We start from the raw sequence: 21,982 nt of genomic DNA, 5'->3' as shown, positions 1-21,982 counted from the left end.
CCACCCATTCAGGAAACCCTTCCAAGGCCATCAAGAAACCTCAGGGCTTTGCAAAACTCTGGTTGAGAAAGCCTGTCCTAAATGCTGGACAGGGTGGGAAAAGTGTTCTGTCCCTTCAATAAGCTTTTCATTGGATGGAGCCAAATACCATCACATGATAATTCTTTTAGAGCAATGGTTCTCAACTTGGGGGTCGGGACCCCTTTGGGGGTCAAATGACCCTTTCACAGGGGTTGCGGCAGGGCAAACAGCTTGTCTGGGGAGGGCATCCACTGAACAGCCTTGCGGGGTAGATCGAGACAGCGTGTTCGTCTGTCCGGAGCAGCAGAAAAAAGCGAGATTGGCATGATGGAACAAGAGGCAGAACCAAAACCAAAAAAGGAACACAACCCAACCTTAACAGGTAGGAACTCCAAAGTTGAGCTGTACAATAACATAATGTAAAACTTGTTGATTATTTATTATAGTGCACAATTAAAAACAGAATAAAAACTTTACATAAAAACTATACAGAACTAACAGCACATAAGACCAAATGCGTTTCGACCCTACTGGGTCTTCCTCAGTGGTCAGAACTGTGATGATACACTCTATATAAAATACCTATATTAAACTCTTTATGAAGTGTAGCTGAGTGGTTGAATGGGATCTGTAAATTATGGCTCCAACCAATATATATAAATTTTATTTTTTTGGAGATCACCTATGATATGTATCTTTTTTGGAGATCACCACTCGGTAAAGATAATAAAAATAAGAGACTTCGCTATTATTTAATTCTGTGCTGAGAGTGTATCTCATGTGCGCCAGAACAAGAGGCAGAACTGAACTGAGAAACCCCAGGAAAAAAACCATTTATATACAAATTGTTATACAATTTATATACAAATTGAGAGACAGTTTGGTGTAGTGATTAGGAGTGTGGACTAATCTGGCATGCCGGGTTTGATTCTGCATTCCCCCACATGCAGCCAGCGAGGTGACCTTGGGATCATCACAGCACTGCTAAAGCTGTTCTGACTGAGCAGAAATATCAGGGCTCTCTCAGCCTCACCTACCTCACAGGGTGTCTGTTGTGGGGAGAGGAAAGGGAAGGTGACTATAAGCCACTTTGAGCCTCCTTCAGGTAGAGAAAAGCGGCATATAAGAACCAACTCTTCTTCTTCTACAATCATGAACAATGGATCTTCATGCCATTGGTCAGTTTTGGTTTAATTTCTGTGAAAGAACACTTGCATAATTTTATGGTTGGGGATCACCATAACATGAGGAACTATATTAAAGGTTCACGGCATTAGGAGGGTTGAGAACCACTGTTCTAGAGGCAGGGAGGGGAACAATTGTTGAAGTCAGTTGTGTTGGGTGGGGAGTGACCAGAGGCATGAGTTTGGAGGCAAGAGCTGGAAGTTTGTCCTTCAGCCTGTGCCTTCAAATGAGTCCGCTCATGTATCCAGGACTGGACTGAGACTAAAATATGGTTTCCAGTTTTCTTTGTTGACTGATTTATTTATTTTGTGAATTTTTAAATTGTTATTACTGAATGCTCCTTTGGGGAATAAAATAGGATATATATAAATATTTAAATAAATAAAACTGCATGTGGATCAAACTGAGATTGAAGGGAAAAAAGAATGGGACCAATTTAAAAGTTGGCAACCATGCATTCTTCTTTCGCTAAACTGGGTGTAGCAGCACAATAGAGCAGTGGTCCCCAACCTTTTTATCTCCGGGGACCCGTCAACGCTTGACAATTTTACTGAGGCCCGGGGGGAGGGTAGTCTTTTGCCGAGGGACGTCACCGCCTGAGCCCCTGCTCTATTTGCTTTCCCACCGGCACCCCTGACTTCCCGCCACCCGCTGGGGGGCGCTGCCAACAGCAGCTGCCCAGTGCCACGCCAGGGGGGATCCAGCCATGGTGGCTGCCAGAGAGCACCAAAGGTGAGCTGGTGGCAGAGTGGCAGGGCAGCCCCTGAGGCAGCAGCCAGGGAGGAGGATGAGGAGGAGCCACGGCCCGGTCCTGGTCCCCAGACCGGGGGTTGGGGACCACTGCAATAGAGGATACACTGCATATCTTGCTGACATTTTCCAGTGAGTAAAGAACACTCCTAGATTGGTAACTTTAAAGTATATAACATATTTTTAACAAACCAATGAAAGGTCCATCTCACCAGCATCCCTGAGCTTCTGCAATAGTTTAAGCCTCCCCAAATTACAACTTTAGAGTTCATTATACATATCAGTAAATAATGGTCAAAAGCCCTTTGCTTCTCCAGCCAAAATGCTTGGCAGCTTCCTAAATGGGAGTTCCTTTGTACCAAACCTCATGTGGATAGGCCAAATCACATTTTTATAAGAAATGGCCTTCCTAATGTCAAAGTTCTAAAATGTTACTTCCTAATTTATTGACTCTTTAAAAATGCATTTATCATTTTACAGCTCCCAGAGGATTCTCAAAGTGACTGACAAAAATCCTCATAATTAAATTCTATTAAAACTGTCCCTGTCTGACATCCTTTGACATCAGCAAGTACCTTTCAAGGTTACCCTTTTTGAAAGTGTTGCCTGCATCTCTTACTGAGACATAAGAACAGGGCTGAATTCTGGAAGCTACTCGGCCCTTTGTGAACTTCTTCAGGTCTCCTGATTCCAATTCTCTTTAACTCACGCCTAGCGTAGGACTCTAAAGTGTACCCCCCAAAGAACTTTTGCACTTCCATCAGATAACAAGTATAACGGCACACTTACTGAAGACTGCTTAGTACAGATACCAAATAAATAAAATGTTCAGGACTAGATCCTTCAGCGGAGCTTGTGCACAGTTATAGACATTCATCATGCTTTCAAGTTAGGCCACCAGAGGCTCAGTACTTGTGTTCCTTGACTTCTCAGAAGTAACAGCCTGCTTTTATGGAGAAGGTTCATCCACAGGCAGAATCTTGGGGAATTACCCCAGGTATTTTCCTATCAGTTTTGTGCCTGTAGCACCCACTGTCTCATCAGCCACTCAAATCTTGGAGCCTGCGTCGAGTGGGCTCTGGCTCAAAAAAGCTTATGCCACAATACATTTGTGAAGTCTTTAGGGTGTCACAAGAGTCTTTGTTATCACAAACAGGACAAAGTACATCCTAGTGTCTTGGTGCTTTTCACGTGCAGTGTCACCTCTGCGTTCTCCCTCATAAACATCCAAACAGGTGGTTTAGCAACCAAGAGGGAGAACTTTCTTGAATCAAGTCGGGACAAGACTGATTTTGACAAGGAGTAATCAAGTCTCCGTCCTGCCCTTTCCTTTCTGGGGAAGCTGACACAGTGTTTGGATCAGAGAATGGGACCCTATTGGGCTTTCCCCCTCTGGCATCCAGATGCTCACCTCTTCTGCTGTCGGCCTGGCTCTCTTGAGAGGCAGCACCACACAGTCCTCTTTCAAAGGGCACTGAAAGCCAAGTTCAAGGGTGTCCAACTATCCTAGCTTAGGTTCCAATGGACCCACAAAAGATCCTTTTCCACATACAGCTGAGGCTCAGAAGTGGGTCGACTGGATGACATGAGCCATGATCTTCCCTGGCTTCTCTTCGAGGGCAGCTTTAGATTTCCAGCTGGCTCTAGAATGCAAGACATTAACTGGCATTAAAAGCAAGGCATCTTATTGGGGGAAGGGCAGAGAACAATAGAGGAGAGGGGAAATGCAATCTCATGGAAAGGGAACAGCACTTTAGCAGACCTCGGGCTCTTTGGCAGACGGAAGAACATTAAAAAGGAGGAGGGAAGGGAGAAAGAAATAATAGATTTTAAAACAGGGGGAAAAGCAGTTAATGCAACATCCTGAAATTGCCGGAGCAGAGCTCAAAGCAGCTGTGTTGGTCTTACAGAAACATGGTATAGGCAGGGAGGTGCATCTGATTTCGATTAAAAACACTTTCTGTTTTATACTTGTATTTATATACTGCCCTTCCCAGCAGGTTCAAGATGGTTTACACGTAATTAAAAACATACAATAATATAAATACACAAGTTAAAACCTTAAGAGCAAATACATGTTTTGGAATCAGAGCTGCCAAGAGGCCTGGAGTTGGAACTGTCCTGTCTCTTTCATAAGGGCTTAATGCAGGGGTAGTCAAACTGCGGCCCTCCAGATGTCCATGGACTACAATTCCCAGAAGCCCCCTGCCAGCGAATGCTGGCAGGGGCTTCTGGGAATTGTAGTCCATGGACATCTGGAGGGCCGCAGTTTGACTACCCCTGGCTTAATGTGTAGAAATGGGCAGTTGAAGCTCCTCATGGCATGGAGGCGACAACATCCTATTTGGCCTTTATTAAGGGGGGCGGCTTGGCCTTCTCCCAGGTTTATGGCCTTCAGAGATGCATTCCGCTGAAGGAAATGGGAGATTTGGAGCACAGACTCTATGGCATCACATAGAATCATGGAGTTGGAAGGGGCCATACAGGCCATCTCGTCCAACCCCCTGCTCAACGCAGGATTAGCCCAAAGCACCCTAAAGCATCCCTCCTCAGCTCCCTCCCCTCCCCAGGCATCACTCCCCAATCTCCATGAATTTCACAAAGCCAAAGTTACAGCCCTGCCAGGCACTTGCCAACACTATTTGGGGATCAACTGGGCTTGTTTTGTTTTTTAACAAAACAAGCCAGTTTGGTGTAGTGGTTAGGAGTGCGGACTTCTAATCTGGCATGCCAGGTTCGATTCTGCGCTTCCCCACATGCAACCAGCTGAGTGACCTTGGGCTCGCCACGGCACTGATAAAACTGTTCTGACCGAGCAGTGATATCAGCACTCTTTCAGCCTCACCCACCCCACAGGGTGTCTGTTGTGGGGAGAGGAATGGGAAGGCACTTTGAGCCTCCTTCGGGTAGGGAAAAGCGGCATATAAGAACCAACTCGTCTTCTTCTTAATGAGTGAAACATTCACAACTTATGGACATGGTATTTACTTAATTTATACCTGTTGTTTCCCTAGTGGGGACTCCAAAGTGGCTTATATCATTTGATCTTTGAAACAACCCTAGTGAGGCAGGTTAGGCTGGGAGAGTATATCTGGCTGAAGGTCACCCATTAAACTTCCTTGGCGGTGTAGATTGGAACCCGGGTCTCCAAGATGCTAATTGGATGCCCTAACCCCTGCAAAGAAATCAAGTGATGCACTTCCATTACTGCAAGCCCAGGAGAGATGGATAAATGTGAAGATCTGGCTTTGTAACATCTGGAACACCAGGAACAACATCAAGCCATTTCAGACTGCTGTTTTTAGAAGACTGCAAGAAAAGCTTGGTGCTAGATGAGGCATAGTGTCTGCTTTTAGCATTTTGTTTACAGTGGTGACTGGGAAATTTGTACGCAGAAAATGGAGGTAACTGCACTCCCGTTTGCCCCCACATATGCGGCATTCAAAGCTCTACTGCAGGGGTAGTCAAACTGCGGCGAATGCTGGCAAGGGCTCCTGGGAATTGTAGTCCATGGACATCTGGAGGGCCGCAGTTTGACTACCCCTGCTCTACTGCCTCTCAGCAATATTAGTAGTAGTAGTAATAGTAGTATTTCTTAGATTTATTTCCCCCCTTCCTCCTGGGACTCAAAGCGGGTCACATTGGACACATGGAAGTTCTATTTAGTTCTCATGGATGGCGGCTATTGATCAACGTGTCCTCCTGGGAATTACGTTTGCCAACTGTCTTGGAGAAAAATGTTCTGTCTCTTTAATAGAGGCTTAATGTAGGATAATGGGCAGGTGAAGCTTTTCATGGTGAGTAACATCAATAAATAACATCCTAGTAAGCCTCTGTTAAAAGGATAGAACATTTTTTGTTCTCCAGGCAGATGGCAAACCTAATAGTTAGGAATCCTTCTCCCAATATGCATTTATATTTCAATTTTTGTTTTCTTATTTTCCGCCTGTGGAAGAGATCTGTGTACACTGAAATTTCCCATCCTTTGAGATCCTGTTTGGTGAGTCTTCTGTTTACCCTTGCTGTTTTGGTCAGGGGAAGGACCAAAGATCAGGGGGCCTGATGTCAGGCTCCAACTTTGATTATGTTGTTTCTCCTTCCTCCTCCCTCTAGAGGTAGGCGTAGGGGTTGGGGATTTCCGCCATGTTGTGGATTGTTAGTTTTACTGTATTGGTACTTTCTGTCCATTTTAATGGGGGGGGGGCTTAACTGGACATTCTGTATCCCGCCGTGAACCTGCTTGGGAGTGGCGGGTAATAAATTAAATAATAATAGGTTTCAGCCTCAAGAGAGATAAGAAAATACAAAAACCATCTCAAAGAGCACCACTTTCCCCAGCTCACCCTTAAGACTGAGTGGGAAGCGATAGACTTTCCACCCTACAGATTAGAGAAACAGACCCACCTTTCCTCGACTTGTTCGATGGTGTCCATGAGGGGGACCTCGAGCATTTCCGGAAGGAAGCCGGCAGAAATGCCGGAGATGATGGGAGTAATGCCAAAGATCACCAGAGGCAGGGAAGGCTGGTAATCACCAGCCAGCAGGACCACTGGGGCTACAATGCCACCCAGACGGGACATAGCTGTGATGAAGCTTGTGCCTGTTTGTCTGCCGAGAAAAGTACAGGTTAAAATCCTCGCAACGTACCTATTTCCCCTGGGCCCTGGTTCTCCCCTCCTTGGTTTTTGTCCTCTCAACAGCTATGTGTGAGAGAATGACTAGCTCAGGGTCATCCACTGAGTTTCAGGATTGAGGGGGAATTCTAAGCCAGGTCTCCAAAGTCCTAGTAGGACACTTTTATCACTACCACACTGGCACGGATCCAAATGTAGGATAGGCAAAGGTTGTAACTTGAGGAGCCTTCACCCACAGTATGTTCCAGAAGACAGAAGGCCTTTAGCAGGAGTTTCGTTCTACTTCATAGGAATTTTAAAAATGTTCTCTTATCTCTGCAAACAGCCTGAAGTATTGTGTAGTTAAACACTGAGGTGAATTTTTAATCTTTTGGGATTTCCCACACAATATAGACCTGGTCTAGTTTTTTTTTCCCCCTCATGTACCTTGAAGAGCTCTGAGTTTGAGGTGGACACTGTTGTGTCTCCCTATAGGGTACGGACAAAGCTTCCAAAAGCCTGAGTGGAACTCTCTTAGGCCTTAAGGCAGCTGCAGCCAGAGGTGCTGGGCAACCAGAAGGCAGCAAGTTGAAACTCACTCTTGCCAGTTTGGGGAACCACTGAGCTTGGACTCTGGGTGTGTGACCCTCAGTTCCCTCTAAGAATTTGACTGGAGTTCACTTCTTGAAAGTTACCCAAGTTACTCAAACTGTTGACTTTCTAAACGTGACACAGAATCTTTCACATTCTCTCACCAAGGGCTTTTACAAACTAGAAAAATCATGACTGATTGGAGAAAATGGAGACCAGGGCCTAGTCTGCACACAATAGATAATGCACTTTCAATGCACTTCAGAAGTAGATTTTCCTGTTCCACACAGGAAAATCCAGCTGCCGAAGCACATTGAAAGTGCATTATCCTGTGTGTGCAGAATGGTCCCTAGATGAGATTAGACCCATGAAAGAGCAGTCTTGAGATCATGCGTGTTTCTACATGATGATTCCTCTTTTTGAAGCTTTTGCTACAGAGCATCCATACAGGAGGATTCTGTCTGCTTTCCTGGATCATCCCCTTTAGCTGCCATTTCTCCTTCCCAAAGTAGTCTTTCCCCCTGCTTCTTTAAACAGGTAATTGCTAGATTGGTGGTTGTGGTAGAATGGGAATAGTAGCCACACTGAGATGGCGGCAGCAAAATGACAGCACTGCAGGAGGTTTGAAAATGCAAATCTTCGCATCCAAAGGGGATGGAAGCCCCTTGGACTGTGATCGTGCAGGAAAGATTGTACCAAAGCAAGTTTAGGAAACCTTGGCAAATGGAAGAATGGTGGATGACATTGTGTGGATTCCCAGGCAAGGCACGGAAGCATGCCAGCTCTGAAAGGAAGCACAGCTTGGAAAGGGTCCCGTGCAACTCACTATGGTACGGCCTGTGTACTTGTAAGACATCATAGCCCAGGTAGGAGCTTACCTGATGACTGTTGGGAACAGTTCCCCCCCATAGAGATACAAACACATGGAGCAGGCTGCCAAGCATCCCTTCCCCAGCACCACCAAGGCCATCCGAACCAACAGCAGCTCTAGAAATAAAGAGAAAAACTGCTTAAGGGGGGAATGCCTCCAACTTCCTCTCTGACTCCCAAATGAACTGCTCTCTAAGATGGGAAGCTCCATGCTCTGGATGGGACATGGAGAAGAAGAAGAAGAGTTGGTTCTTATATGCCGCTTTTCTCTCCCGAAGGAGGCTCAAAGCGGCTTACAGTCGCCTTCCCTTTCCTCTCCCCACAACAGACACCCTGTGAGGTGGGTGAGGCTAAGAGAGCCCTGATATCACTGCTCCGTCAGAACAGCTGTTCTGGAACAGGGACTGTGTTGACTCATACTTCTCCAAGCTGGGTAAGTCAAATAAATGTGTATGTCTTTGCAGAGGTATTTCCAGGTTTTAGGGGACCCAGGCAGAGAGCTCCTAAGCCCCTCTTGATGTAGTGGTTAGGAGCACCCAAGCCAGCTTGGTGTAGTGGTTAGGAGCGCAGACTTCTAATCTAGCAAGCCAGGTCGGATTCCCCACTCCTCCTCCACATGCAGCCAGCTGGGTGACCTTGGGCTCGCCATGGCACTGATAAAGCTGCTCTGACCAAACAGTAAAATCAGAGCTCTCGTGTACCTCACAGGGTGTCTGTTGCGGGGAGAGGAAAGGGAAAGTGACTGTAAGCCGCTTTGAGACTCCTTCGGGAGAGAAAAGCAACATATAAGAACCGATTCTTCTTCTCTAAATTTTCTGGTTACCACCAGGCTCCTGCTTGTTTTCCATTATTATTATCATCATCATCATCATCATCATCATTTTATTTATATCCCGCCTCCCCCCGGAGGCTCCTTCCCTCCCACCTACATGCCTCCCACCTGCTTGTGTGTTTTTCCCTGGGCTGCTCAAGACCTTCCCACCCCCTTTGCTCACAGTTGGTTGCAGCCCTTTCCCCAGTGGCACTAGGCAAAGCATACAGCAGAGAACATTGACAGTGCAATGTGTGCCCAGCTGTGGGCTGCACCCTGGGCCTTGGCAGCTGCCCCACCTCAGAGCATATTGATGCTGGCCAAGTGTATTGGCCTAATTTCATCTGCTGCTGGACCTGTGAAGGGTCCTGAAGCCCAGCCCCTTAGCAGACCCTTTTCAGCTTCCACCATGTAGTATAAGCATCTTTCCTGGTCTGTTTCTGCAGCCACAAATTTTGGAAGATTTGCTTTCAAAAACTGCTTCTCATGCTGATATATGTGGTTTTTTGTACAGTGTGATTGTGAACCTACAGAACGCCCAAAGATCTTCTGCAAAAGCTTCAAGTTCAAGCAGGGCTGAGGTTTTACAGCTGTTTTCAGAAGCCACTGTTGTGGCAGATATTAAGATCTGATAGCTGTCCAAAGATGCTCATCAAGAGAGGGCTCCCCCACTACGTATTCTGTGGGTTACTTCTTACCACTAGGCACAGCGAGTGTGACCAACAGGAAAGCCCCAGCTAGGACAAGGGAGGTGACTTGAATGGTGCGACGGCCAAAGAATGTCAACATCAGGGTGCACCCTATCTTGGCCAACACGTCTATGGATCCAAAGAACAGCTGCATCAAGAAAATGTTGAAGCCAAACATCGAGAGGTCCATGGAGAGGCCAAAGTATGTCATGTTCATGGAGAAGCTGAGAGGAAAGGAGGGTAGTCAAGTGAGGAGGAAGAACAAGTATTCTTCATTAAGTAAAAGGACCCAGAGAATTTGCATACCATCTGGAAGATCTAACTATGCCCTAGGCATAGACTAAGAAAATATAAAAAAAAACTGGGTCTCTTCAGTTTAAAAAAAAGGCTACCAATGGAGGCATGATAAATGTTGACGGACATTCTTGGGCTGGAGAAAAGTGGCATATAAGAACCAACTCTTCTATATTCTCAGGTAATTTTTTAAAGATACAAATGGAAATGGGAGGAGCTGAGAAAGAATATTTGAAGATCTATCATAATATCTAATAATAAAGTGGCTGGCCAATGGCATGGGTGAAAACAGCCCAACAAAGCCAACCTCAGATAAGATAGGGGTCACTACATCTTCAAAGAATTCATGGGGTATATAGGCACAATTTGATTTTGATAAATTTACAAGAAAGAAGAAGGCTCATCCCTTTCCATCTGCATCATTATCCCTTTTTTCTCCATATGTGCAGGCAAACCCACAGGCATTTTCAGAGTTTCCTAATTGTACATGGTACCTGATGAACATGAGGCAGCAGCTGATACGTCTCAGGCCAGGTGTTCGAAAGAGATCCAAGCAGGAGTGGGTACCCCTCCCTGAGGTTTTTCTTCCCACCTGAGTCTCCAGCATCTAGGAGGGAAGACATGGGGAAGGGGGTCCAAATGCCTGTTGTGAGCAGCAGGATCATGACTGAGTCCCCCAGAGATACAATGGGGAGAAGAAGACACTGAATCTTGCCACCTGGACTGCCAGTGCCAACCCTCTGCCTGTGTTTGGGAGACCATCTTTGCCTACCTGCTAGTCCAGCTGCTGGAGCTGAGCCATGGAGCAGGCACAGATCACTGGGAGCTCCACTCACCTCCAGGAACACCGTGTCTCCTGAGGCTGCCTTCCCATTGATCCTGGCTACGCGTTTCAGGTTACACAAAGCAGCCTCGTGCTTATTGTTGGCAAGAAGCCACCGCGCGGATTCTGGGAGCCACCTGAGGAGGTTGAAAACGCTTTTTGGCCAAGGATCTTATTTGGCTAGAAGGAAACCTCTGCCCATCTCAGAAGCACCACCAGAAAGAATCCCATGGGATGAACGGTCATTAGCATTATGTGGTCGGGAAGCCTAGGCAGGGAAAGGGGGATCTTGAACAAGATTCTCCGCCTTCACCTCCATTTTTGCAAGGATGGAAGTTTACCAGGAGTAGGCGAAGAAGCAGAAGAAGGGAGCAGAGATGGCAAGCTGCAACCAGCGCCAGTCACGAATGCCGTAGGCCAGACCGGCCAGCAACACCTGTCCTGCCGTGCTGCAGTAACTCTGTGTGGCGATCACTATGGCCCGGTGTCGGGTGGGCACCCACTCCAGACCTGAGGAAAGAGGAAGAAAGAGATGTTGATTTATAAAGGTTGATATGACAAACTCTTGTCAGGGCACTGAAAGAGGCGTGTGGCTAGGGGTGGAGAATCTTGGTGAGTGGGGCAAACGCTGGCAGGGGCTCATGGGAATTGTAGTCCACGGAAATCTGGAGGACCACAGGTTGACTACCCCGGCTCTAGAAGACCTCCCCACCTAAACCTGCATCAGCTAGCCAATCAATCACCAACTTTACACCATGCTCTCCTCTGCCCTGAACTAGGATTTTAGGAGCAACATTAGTATAATATCCTGGATTTGACTGTAAAATTTAATGTAAATTTAAAAAACAACAACGTGAATCTGCCCTGCATCACTCGAGACGGGGTGGAATACAAGTTTAATAAATTGATTAATTAATATTAGGGTCAAGCAAACATTTCAGTACACGACCAATTGACTTCTCTAGAACTCTTCAGTGGACTGAATTTTTAAGGGGTGGCGGTGTTTCAGGCCATGATGTTAAATCCTCTTCTCTGCATCCCGCACGGAATATGCTGCAGATTTAATTCAATTAGGTGGTGTTGAGCAAAGGAGGTATCAAGTTGCACTTTAAGCTTCATGGACAAAGAAGGAAAAACGACTGCCTCCATTTTAAAATACGAGAAGCAGTTGTTGATCACAGGTCTCTGCCTAGCTGAAAATAGAACACACAAGTCCTTTAAAAGGCCAAGGGGAAATGTGGCACAATGTAGTGATAAGACAAATAAATTTAGTGATAAGAAGGTTGGGCTATGATTTGGAGGTTCAGATTTCTACAGTGCCAGAACATACATGTGCTCCTTTTCATCCTAAATGGGTTTGCAGGGTGGTTGTGATGATGAAATGGAGGACATATAACTAATACCCTACTGTAACCCATTTCGTTTTCTCTTTTAATGTTATTTTATTTCTATTTAAAATAGTTTGGCATTTACAGCCAAGGGAGCAAAAGGTCACCGAGAAAGGGCAAGTGGTTCCTGCATATTGCCCACTGCAAGAGCTTCAAGGCCTCAGTCAGTCTGGCCTGCAGCAGGAGAGAGAAGGCCTAGGGGCAGTCAAACTGCGGCCCTCCAGATGTCCATGGACTACAATTCCCACCAGCCCCTGCCAGCGAATGCTGCGAATGCTGGCAGGGGCTGGTGGGAATTGAAGTCCATAGACATCTGGAGGGCCGCAGTTTGACAACCCTTGAGCTAGACTGAGGGAACAACGGCAGATTAACATGGCCACTTCTCTGGAATGATTTCTGCTGCCTCACAAGGGCTCCAAGGGGCCTGCTAGGCCCACAGCCTTGTTGTGAAAACTTTAAATCCCACCATTTCACCTAGTCGATTTGTGGAACTATAACTATTTATTTATTTATTATATTTATATACCGCCCTCCCCAGGGGCTCAGGGAGGCAGAGAAAGGGGTGGGATCTGGTTACCAGATGTAGGTTGGGAAATTTATGGAGATTTGGATATGGAACCTGGGGAGGATAGGGACCTCCGTGGGCTACAATGCAATAAAGTCCAAAGCATTTATTTTCTCCAGGGAAGCAGATCTCTAGCCTAGAAATGAAGTATAATTCCAGGGGATCCCCACGTCCCACCTGGAGGTTGGCATCCCTACGTGAAATATAGCAGAACCTGGCTACATATATCTCTTTCCTAATTTATCCTTGCCAATTGAATGTGTATACTCTGCTTGAATTTACTTGGGTTATTTTCCCCTTCCCCTCCCCTCCCCTCCTGGCTGTTTTTCTGCAATGGTGAATTGTAATTCCTTTTTATAATTTTACGTTTGAGCTTCCTTGACCAGATTTCTGGAGAGGGAGCATATATTTTCAAAGGTGGCTGGAAGTGCAGGAGCAAATGTCTTGTGCCGTATTTTTTTAACTCCCTGACTCAGCTTGGTCCCTCTGACTATTCTAGAACAGAGCTGGATCTTGGGGGGGGGGGGGGGATGCAGGAAAGTTGGCTCACTTGCCCGTCTTATAACCTAGAACAGGGGTAGTCAAACTGCGGCCCTCCAGATGTCCATGGACTACAATTCCCAGGAGCCCCCTGCCAGCATTCGCTGGCAGGGGGCTTCCTGGGAATTGTAGTCCATGGACATCTGGAGGGCCGCAGTTTGACTACCCCTGACCTAGGACAACAGGGGTTGTTGTGGGGCTAAAACATTGCTTTGTCTCCCTTCTTAAACCTATCTTACTACCCCGCCCTCTCCCCTCCTTTCCACTTTTTGAGGTAGCCATCCTGACCCCTCTCAGCCCAGGGGACACTCACTGAGGCAGATGTGGTTAAGCAGGAACCCAGAGATGCCCACACCACTCAGGAAGCGACAAGCACAGTAGGCAGCAAAAGTGGCAGATAAGGCAGCTCCACTTCCCATGATAGCCACCAGCAGCAGGGACCAGATGAGAATCAGCCGTCGGCCAAACCTGCCCCACGCACAGGATAGAAAGAACAAAATGTATACGAACCATGGGGATTGTACCACAAGTGGTACTCAGTGTGGGGGCGGAAAACCCCGAGAACTGTTTGTTGTGAGAGGTGGTAATGGGTGTCCAAAAATGAACACGATCAAGATAGGTAGCCGTGTTTGTCTGTAGCAGGAGAAAAGCACGGGGCTCCAGTAGCACCTTACAGATTAACAAAATTTATTGCAGGGGAGGAGCTTTTGCTTCCTTCTTCCAATACTAATTGACTGTATCTGAGGAACTGGGCAGTGACCCACAAAAGTTCAAAAATGAACAGCAGTCAATGTCTTTGCTTAGATCTGCCAGGTTCTCCCCGCCTGCCAGCCAAGCAATAGGGTGTTGTGGGTTGCCAGATCCCAGTTGGGGAATGCCTGGAGATTTGGGGTTGGAGCCTGGGGAAGACGGGGACCTTAGTGGGATACAATGCCATAAATTTTGCCCTCCAAAGTATCCATTTTCTCCAGGGAAACTAATCTCTGTCGTTTGGAAATAAGGTGCAATTCCACGGGATCCCCAGTTCCCACCAGGTGGCTGGGATCATGGACCTCACTAGACAGCAGATGGTCAGCTTAGTGGCCAGCTAGTGGCAGAATATTGATCAAATTATTGTCAACCCAATAATCTTAATAATCTCAAGGTAACCAGCACCCCTATTTCTGGGACAGGATCCCTGAGAATGGAGTTGGTAGTAATATGTAAACCACCCCTTTCATGCTGACCTGGGTGGGAAGAAGGGAGATGAATCCGGAAGGGACAAGGAGAATAAATTGACTGAGCCCTTTGGACTGCTCTGGAGGCTGGGGAGTCTCGAGGTGGGGATGAGGTAATCCTGCAATTCAGACCCTTCCTTTCAAAATATGATGACTCATGGTCATAGGGATGACATAATCAAGAAGGTGAGCTTTCGGGGACAGACCACCCAACTAAGGACACAAGGAAAGGGGGGCTTGGAGGGTGAACATATGAAGCTGCCTTATACCAAGTCGGACCACTGGTCTCCAACGTCAATATTGCCTATCTGACAGCAGCAGGGTCTTAAACTATGCTCCTTAAAATCAGAGATGCCGTAGAATGAACTGGGGACCTCCTGTTTCCAAGGCAGCCAGTTTCCCACTGAGCCCTTCCCTAGATAGCTGCTTACCTGTCCGAGAGGTCTCCAAAGATGAATGCGCCCACCAGCATGCCTGCCATGAAAAGAGACTGTGCCAGGTTCTTGAGGGGCTGCAGGTTACATACCAAATCCCACTGCAGACAGTAAAGATGGAACAATGTTGGGACAGCAGCCACAAGGGAAAGAGACTGAGGCATTAGCAGGCAACTAGTTCTTGAGGAGAGACGCAGAATGGAACTGGGCGAAGGAGGAGATCGGCATAAATTAGGCCGCTTTCCCCTCGTCTGCACCATCAGCGGGAGAGAGGCTGCCTTATGGAGGTTGCAGCTGTTACCTTCTCTGTCTCCTGCGGTTTTTGCAGCTCGCTGAGCACCTGGGAGCAAGGACCCCACCTGTTCCTCCCCATCTCCATTTCTACCTCAGATCCACACCACAATGGCCTGGGTCCATGAATGCCAGCAAGTTAGGAAATGGGTCTTCCTTGCCATTCTGTGGGGCTGAGTATGGAGCTGCTGCCAGAGGCATTCAAGCAGTAGATGCTTGCCTAGCTAGTGCTGGTTCAGCCTGGGCAAAGGGGTCTGTGGTGGTCTCCCGTCCATACCTCAGTCACTATGGTGGAGGCAAAGGTGCTGTTATCATACAACCAGCCGTCGTGGCATGGCTCCGTCTCTGCCCCTCGGTCCTTGTCCAGGGAGCGGTTGGAGTCGAGGACCATCCTGCGAACAAAGCGCTGGCACCTGCCCGGGAGCTGACTCTGGTCAAGGTGCACAGGGTGCCCACCAGAGGCATTAGCGGAAGGTGAGAGACGGCACCTGTGCTCAGGTGAGGCAGCGCTGAAGTTCTGCACCAGGTTGTGGCTGGCCAGGAGCAAGACTGGCAGGGAAAGCAAGAGCACGGAGAAGAACTGGAAGGGCCCCATGCTGCCCACTTCCTCCAGCAGGTCCCCAAAAGAGATGGTGGGGACTGCGGGAGTCCCAGGGGCCAGGGACGGACGACTCTTATCACCTGGGGGGGACATTGTCTACCAGGCTGGGCTTTCCTTTGTCTCCACTGCAGAAGCGGCTTTTATGCCCGGGAGGGGAAGAGGACGGTTGGGTAGGAGGGGAAAGGGGTTAATCACTGACTTGCACCCAGTCCTATGACAGCTTCAGGGTAACTGGCTTACTTCTTCCAGGAAAGGGGGTGGGGAAGAGGCTGAAAGTTTGGGAATGAGAGTGGTGGGGCATGGCGTGTTGGCCCTGGCATTCTTCCCAGCAGCACATCTTGCCCAAAGCCAAAGGAGCAACTGGGGGTAGCTTCACCCCGTTCCTCTAACTTGGGGAGGCGGAGACAGAGGCGATGTACCAACCACCTTGCACTCAGATCTGGAAGCCAGAACATGGCAGGAGCCGAAATCAAACCTAGGACTGTGTCCTTTTTGGCTTCATAGAAGCTGGAGGAGAAAGAAGCATTTACCTCCCCCCTTCCTCCAACACACACTCTAATCCTGTCTCTTCTAACCAGAGTGGCGGGATGAGTCTGCTCAGCAGTTATTCTCCCACCAGACAAGCTGCTCCAGTTAATCAGTGTAAAGACGTCCACTAACTGGAATCCCACCCCCCTCCTCTTCCGTCTAAGGATGCAGAACATTAAGAGTTAATCATTCATGACTTTGACCACCTGCTTCCTGCCCGGCCTGGCAGCCTCTCTCCCCATGCCCCCAATGCAACCCCCAAGCGCCAGGGCACTCATACATTTGCTGGATAGCCCTCCTCCTCCGCTATCCTTCGTCCAATGGGTATTATTCCCTCAAGCTTCTCCCCTAGGCATCTGCCCCACCTTGCTATCAGGAGACACACAGCATGACTGAGGGTGGGGTGGAGAGACAGCTTGGGAAGCAGCAAAAGAACAACAAATCTGACCTCATTTAAGAGTGGCCTACCAAGGCTTTGGGGCTTGAAGCTGTCTTGCTAGGATCCCACCCCAAAGCCTGATAAAGAAGGCCGCCCCTGGGAGTGTGCAGAGTGCCACCGCAGACACGCTTCTAGGCTGGTGCTCAGAAGCAGGTTGAAGGTCCACAAACCTTCACCAGCCCTTCAATACTGTACCTATTTCCTGGTTAGACAATGGGCAGTGGGGCGGAGGAGGAGACACCCCTTTGATAGGTGCCAGGAAGGACCAGCAATCCAGTCGTTGGAAGGACCAGGGGCCAGACATTTCCCACTCTTGGTCCAACGTGCACAAGGCTAGCCCTAGGGTTGCCACCCTCCTGGTGTTGGCTGGAGATCTGGAAGTACAGTTTGTTTCCAGACTATAGTTCCTTTAAAGGGTGGACTTTATTATACCATCCTGAGGTCCCTCCAAACTCCATCCTCAGACCTCCAGGAATTTTCCAGCCCAGTGATGGCTACCATAACTGTTTTGGTATCTGTCCTGCCATAGGAAAGAAGTCCAGGTGGGAGGGGGGGAATTTCTACCCCTTTTTCATGAGACTAGAATGATTCCATATAGCTTTGGGAGCAGTTTAAATCTGGACAAAATGGCTCTCTAGTAAATAGGATGTTCAAATATTGGCTATTTTTATGTACTTCTATTTGATCTTTACTGTATTTTGGTACGTGTTTATTATGCAACTTAGGTCTTGATTTGCCAGGGGGAAAGGCAGGTTTATAAACTTTTTAAGTGAGAAAAATCTGTCTTTCACATTCTCTGATTAGGAATCCCTTCTTGAGGAGGAATTGGCTGTCGTTAATCACACGGCAAGCCTAAGAACACTTCCCTGGGAATAAGGCCCATTGAATAGACTTGAAAAGAAGCTGTTAGTGCTGAAGCAAAGGCACTCTGCACATGCCAAGGGTCACTCTTTCTTTTGCTTTCACTTCACTTTTCCTAGAGTGGTCCTGCCATTAGAAGACACAGGCATTCCAAGATCTTGTTCAGTCTGTGCTTCTAGGAACGTCTCTCCTGAGGAGGGCCAGGCTGCAGTGTAACTTTGGACTGCACAGGAATGCATTTAGAGCTGGAGAGACAGAACTGGGGTGAGCAAGGTCTTTCTTGTTTAGGTGCCAGCCGTGAACTTCCGTCATCACTGCCCATGGATCAGTGCTCAGAGGCCTTCAGCTCTTCCTTGCCTTGCCCCAAAAGCACAAGAAGGGCATCTCTTCTTCCTGTGAACCTGCCTAATGAGTTCCACTAATGGCCTTTGCTGGAAGGGAGGGGGAAGACACTGTTGCAGAGCTACTGACAACATCTGTGCAAGAGCCAGAACATCTAACTAAGAAGACAACTAAGAGGTGATATGATAACCATCTTCAAGTACTTGAAAGGATGTAACATAGAAGATAGAACACAGTTGTTTTCTGTTGCCCCAGAGGGTCTGCCCAGAACCAATGGGTTAAAACTAATTCAAAAGAATTTTTGGCTAAACATCCAAAAGAAGTTCCTGCCAGTTCCTCAGTGGAACAGGCATTTAAAGCAGAGGCTAAATAGCCATCTGACAGAAATGCTGATTCTGTGAATTTAGGCAGATTGTGAGTGGGTGGGCAGGAAGGGTTGTGTCGGTGCTTGGCTCTTGTGGTCCTTTCTTGCGTGCCCGGGGAAATGCCAATTGCCACTTTGGGGTCAGGAGGAGAATTTCCTCCAGGCCAGGCTGGCCAAGAATTCTGGTTGGGGAAAACATGATCTGCTTTCTGCAGGGGCTTGGACTAGATGTCCCTGTAGGTCCCTTCTAGCTCTAGGATTCTGTCAGGGAAAGATGCTCCTCCCCAGCCAGTGCTGAACGGAGCAAAATAAGGGCCAACCAGCAATGTACAAGTTTACCTGCCCCCAGTCAGCCTTGCTAACCTCCAGGCTGGGTCTGCAGTTTTGGAATTATATCTTCAGATGACAGAGACCTGTTTCTCTCGGGGAAAGTAATCACCATGGAAGGTGGATTCTGGCATAGACCTGTGGTGGACCCATTTCTTGTGACACAGTATGGGGCAATGTGGGTGGATAGTCCTGCCTCAATTTTTAATTCAGTTTATTTTTCTATTTTATTTATTACTACCTTCAACACCTGTTCCTAAGAACGGGCCTTGAAAGTGCCCCTTCCCCTGGCCAGGCAGCTTAAGGAGGCATTGGGCCCCAGCTCCCAGCCAGATCAAATGGGGCAGGCAGGGGCTGGGCAGCTTGTTAGCAAGGCCTGGACAGAGCTCCTTAGCAGTCAGCTAGTCAGCTCCTTAGCAGTCCTTAACGAGCAATCAGCAGGCCGGGAGGCCCTCCTTAGGAGGCCCTCCACCACAACTCTTTGCCCAGGGCCTCTCCCCTTACCTGCTGCTGGCTCCAGGCACTGAGGCATCTGAGAGCAAAGAGGCTAGAGTCCAGGGATGGAGGGCGGGAGCTGCAGGAGCAGGGCCAATCAGGACAAAGCTGGCTGCACCCTGATTGGCCCTGTTCCAACTTGGACCCCCTAGGCTGTTTCATAAATATATAGAGCAACAACAATGGATAAGGATTTGATTGATTTATTGACTGCCACTCCCGGGCCAAGTCAGCTTATAGCAGGGACTTGGTCTAAAGTGACCCTCTAGGTCAGGGGTAGTCAACCTGTGGTCCTCCAGATGTTCATGGACTACTATTCCCATGAGCCCCTGCCAGCATTTTCTGGCAGGGGTTCATGGGAATTGTAGTCCATGAACATCTGGAGGACCACAGGTTGACTACCCCTGCTCTAGGTCACTTATTTATATCAAATATATTTCTTGACTGTCTCTCAGCCAAAGTTACTAAGGTGATTCACTGCAAGATAAAACAAATGTCAGAAGCAAAAACTTATCAGCAGTCCCATGAAAATCCACTCACAGTCCATAAGGATAGATTCAGGTTGGTCTGAAGCACTGACTAGAACAAAGTTTGAGTCCAGTCGCACCTTTAAGACAAACAAATTGTGTAATTTGTATGCTGGCAGGGGCTCATGGGAATTGTAGTCCATGAACATCTGGAGGACCACAGGTTGACTACCCCTGTCCTAGAGCAACATGATCTGTCTGCAGATCATGGAGAGCCACACTGGCAACTCCTATTAACCTAAAGAGACCCATGATGACTGTACGTCCTGTGTGTACCACCGCAGTCATGCACAAACAATAAAATATAAACTGGTAGATTTTCAAAGTATTTCTGAACAGCTGGGGTTGTCTTTGGCCAATACTGGTTTTGTTTTATGGGCTAGCATTCAATGGTGGCATTTCATTCATTTACATCTGCTGACCCATTCTCAAAAGGGATGCCAGCCTCCAGATTGCGCTGGAATTACGGCTAATATGCAGACTACAGAGATCAGGTCCCCTGGAGAAAATTGAAGTTCTGGAGGGCAGATTCGATGGCATTTTCCCTCACTGTGGTCCCTATCTTCCCCAGGCTCCAACTCAGATCTCACAAACCAGGGAATTCAGTGGAATATAATGCCATGGAGTCCACCCTCCAAAGCATCCATTTTCTTCAAGGGAATTTATCTGCAGAGGTGAGCTGCAATTCCTGGAGATCCACAGATCGCACCGGAAGGCCGTCATCTCTAAAACAGCTTTATTTGGGGCCCAGAGCAACAGATTGCCCAACAAACTAGAATGTGGGCAGGTGTCACAGAGAACTGTATTCAGAAGAGCAAATTTAGAGGCCACTGGCACGTTTAAGACCACTGGACTCTAAATTTGTTCTGCTGCTCCAGACCAACATGGCTACCCACTTGAATCTGTACTCAGAAGAGCCACAGGTGGGACATCAAAGAGAATCACGGAGTGAGTATCACTCACCCACAGCAAATCCTGACCTATGATGCAACAAGATCAAAGGCCAGTGAAAGGCAAGGATCTACTTCTGTACTACTTGTATATTGTAAGGTGGCAAGGACCTCTGAACACCAGCCATTGAGTACCTTCCCTGTCAAATGTACCATCTGAAATAGGTCACTCTTGCTGCCTAATAGTTTAGCCTCAAGCATCTCAGACTTTTCCCCGCGCTCTCAGAATTGTCTGCAACAAGTGGACCTGCATATGTATCCAATAATTCGCAGCTGGCTCATTCTGCAGATGTTGTGCCTTCTGAGTGAACGAGATGCATGCGCGGAATGGTACAGCAACGCATTTCTAGCCTGGTTCTTTACAGCATTACATCAGTGCAGCAGCAGCTGCCGAAGCAGAGGGAAAAAACACATACACGTGACCCATACTTGGCCTACAATTCCCATGGTGCAACTGAACATGCCGCTATTTTAACCCTTTATTGGGACTCAAAGTGTATCAAACAATCAGCAGGAGCTGCTCAGCGAAGTATGAAATCCTGACACTAATCCCCCCCCCCATCAGTCCTCTGTGGGCAACTTCCCCCCACCCTCGCATGACACTCTGTAGTTCTACTGAGTAGAGGTTACAGGGACATAGTTGTTGTTTCACAGACTTTCGCCCATTTCCGTCACAGTCAAGTTCACGAAGTTCTCAAGGCATGGCTTTTCACGTAAAAACACAGAGTCCGTCATCAAGACTCACACTTTGGGCGGGTTCAAATCCCACCCGGATCACTGAATAGCTTTGTCCAAATAAATCCCATTTGACGTTGCTACAAAGTCCGGCATCTGCGTTGATGGGCAAGAGCGGTGTCTTATCGTACAGGGATGCTGTAAAAACTAGTTTCCTTCAGCTCTGTGTGACAGACTCTGATAGCACCAAAACGAATGTCTGTGTGGATGAATGGCCAGTGTCTTATTCTGTCACAGAACCTCGAATCGTCACTTGCATCCCTGTTGTGTAGAGGGAAAGGGAGGGATGGGAACTGGTTGCGAACTCCTGAGAGGACCGTTCCTTTAGAAATGGTTCTTAAGGTCAGCTTCAATGTTACTCATATGCCTCGAATCCATTCAGACGACCAAGGGCCCCGGGCAGGTGCTCCAGGGGGCTGGCCACCTGCAGAAGCCTCCGAGTGCTAAGACATGCAATTCAGGTACAAAGCACCGCTGCCAACGGGGGCTGGATGGCGTGGCCGCGTCGTCGCAATCGGCTCCGCAAATGTGCAGGAGGAAGACCGGGCAGCGTCCAGAGGGCAACTGGACGCCTTCTGGGAGAAGAGAGGAGCGCGCGCCACCTCTCCCCCCACCCCCGGCTCCAATGGCCAGCGCAGATGACATCATCCTATGGCGAATGACGCAGGTTCTATTTTTAAGGGGCCAATGGGAGGGCCGGTGTGTCGGTCACGTGGACCTGGAAGGTTACT

General features: G+C 48.0%; 1 protein-coding gene across 2 annotated transcripts; it reads right to left on the bottom strand.

Annotated features, from left to right (window-relative positions):
• Nucleotides 1–445: 445 nt before the first annotated feature.
• On the bottom strand, nucleotides 446–16,022 carry LOC143832679 (solute carrier family 22 member 6-B-like). Of its 2 annotated transcripts, XM_077327453.1 has the most exons (10): nucleotides 15,360–16,022; nucleotides 14,789–14,892; nucleotides 13,454–13,608; nucleotides 10,989–11,157; nucleotides 10,661–10,784; nucleotides 10,319–10,431; nucleotides 9,540–9,754; nucleotides 8,039–8,147; nucleotides 6,361–6,564; nucleotides 446–3,599 (listed from the first exon to the last, which is right to left on the bottom strand). In XM_077327453.1, the coding sequence occupies exons 1-10, from the start codon at nucleotides 15,774–15,776 to the stop codon at nucleotides 3,518–3,520; spliced, it is 1,692 nt and encodes a 563-aa protein (XP_077183568.1). In that variant the 5' UTR covers nucleotides 15,777–16,022; the 3' UTR covers nucleotides 446–3,517. The 2 variants fall into 2 exon arrangements, 1 of the variants encoding a protein (XP_077183568.1); XR_013229355.1 differs by lacking the exon at nucleotides 446–3,599 and having other exon boundaries at nucleotides 6,486–6,564; nucleotides 10,597–10,784.
• Nucleotides 16,023–21,982: the final 5,960 nt, after the last annotated feature.

Source organism: Paroedura picta, chromosome 1 (genome assembly GCF_049243985.1).
Source record: "Paroedura picta isolate Pp20150507F chromosome 1, Ppicta_v3.0, whole genome shotgun sequence".
Taxonomy (NCBI): Eukaryota; Metazoa; Chordata; class Lepidosauria; order Squamata; family Gekkonidae; genus Paroedura; species Paroedura picta.
Note: the sequence above shows the minus strand (reverse complement) of the source record. Positions and strands in the feature narration are given on the sequence as shown.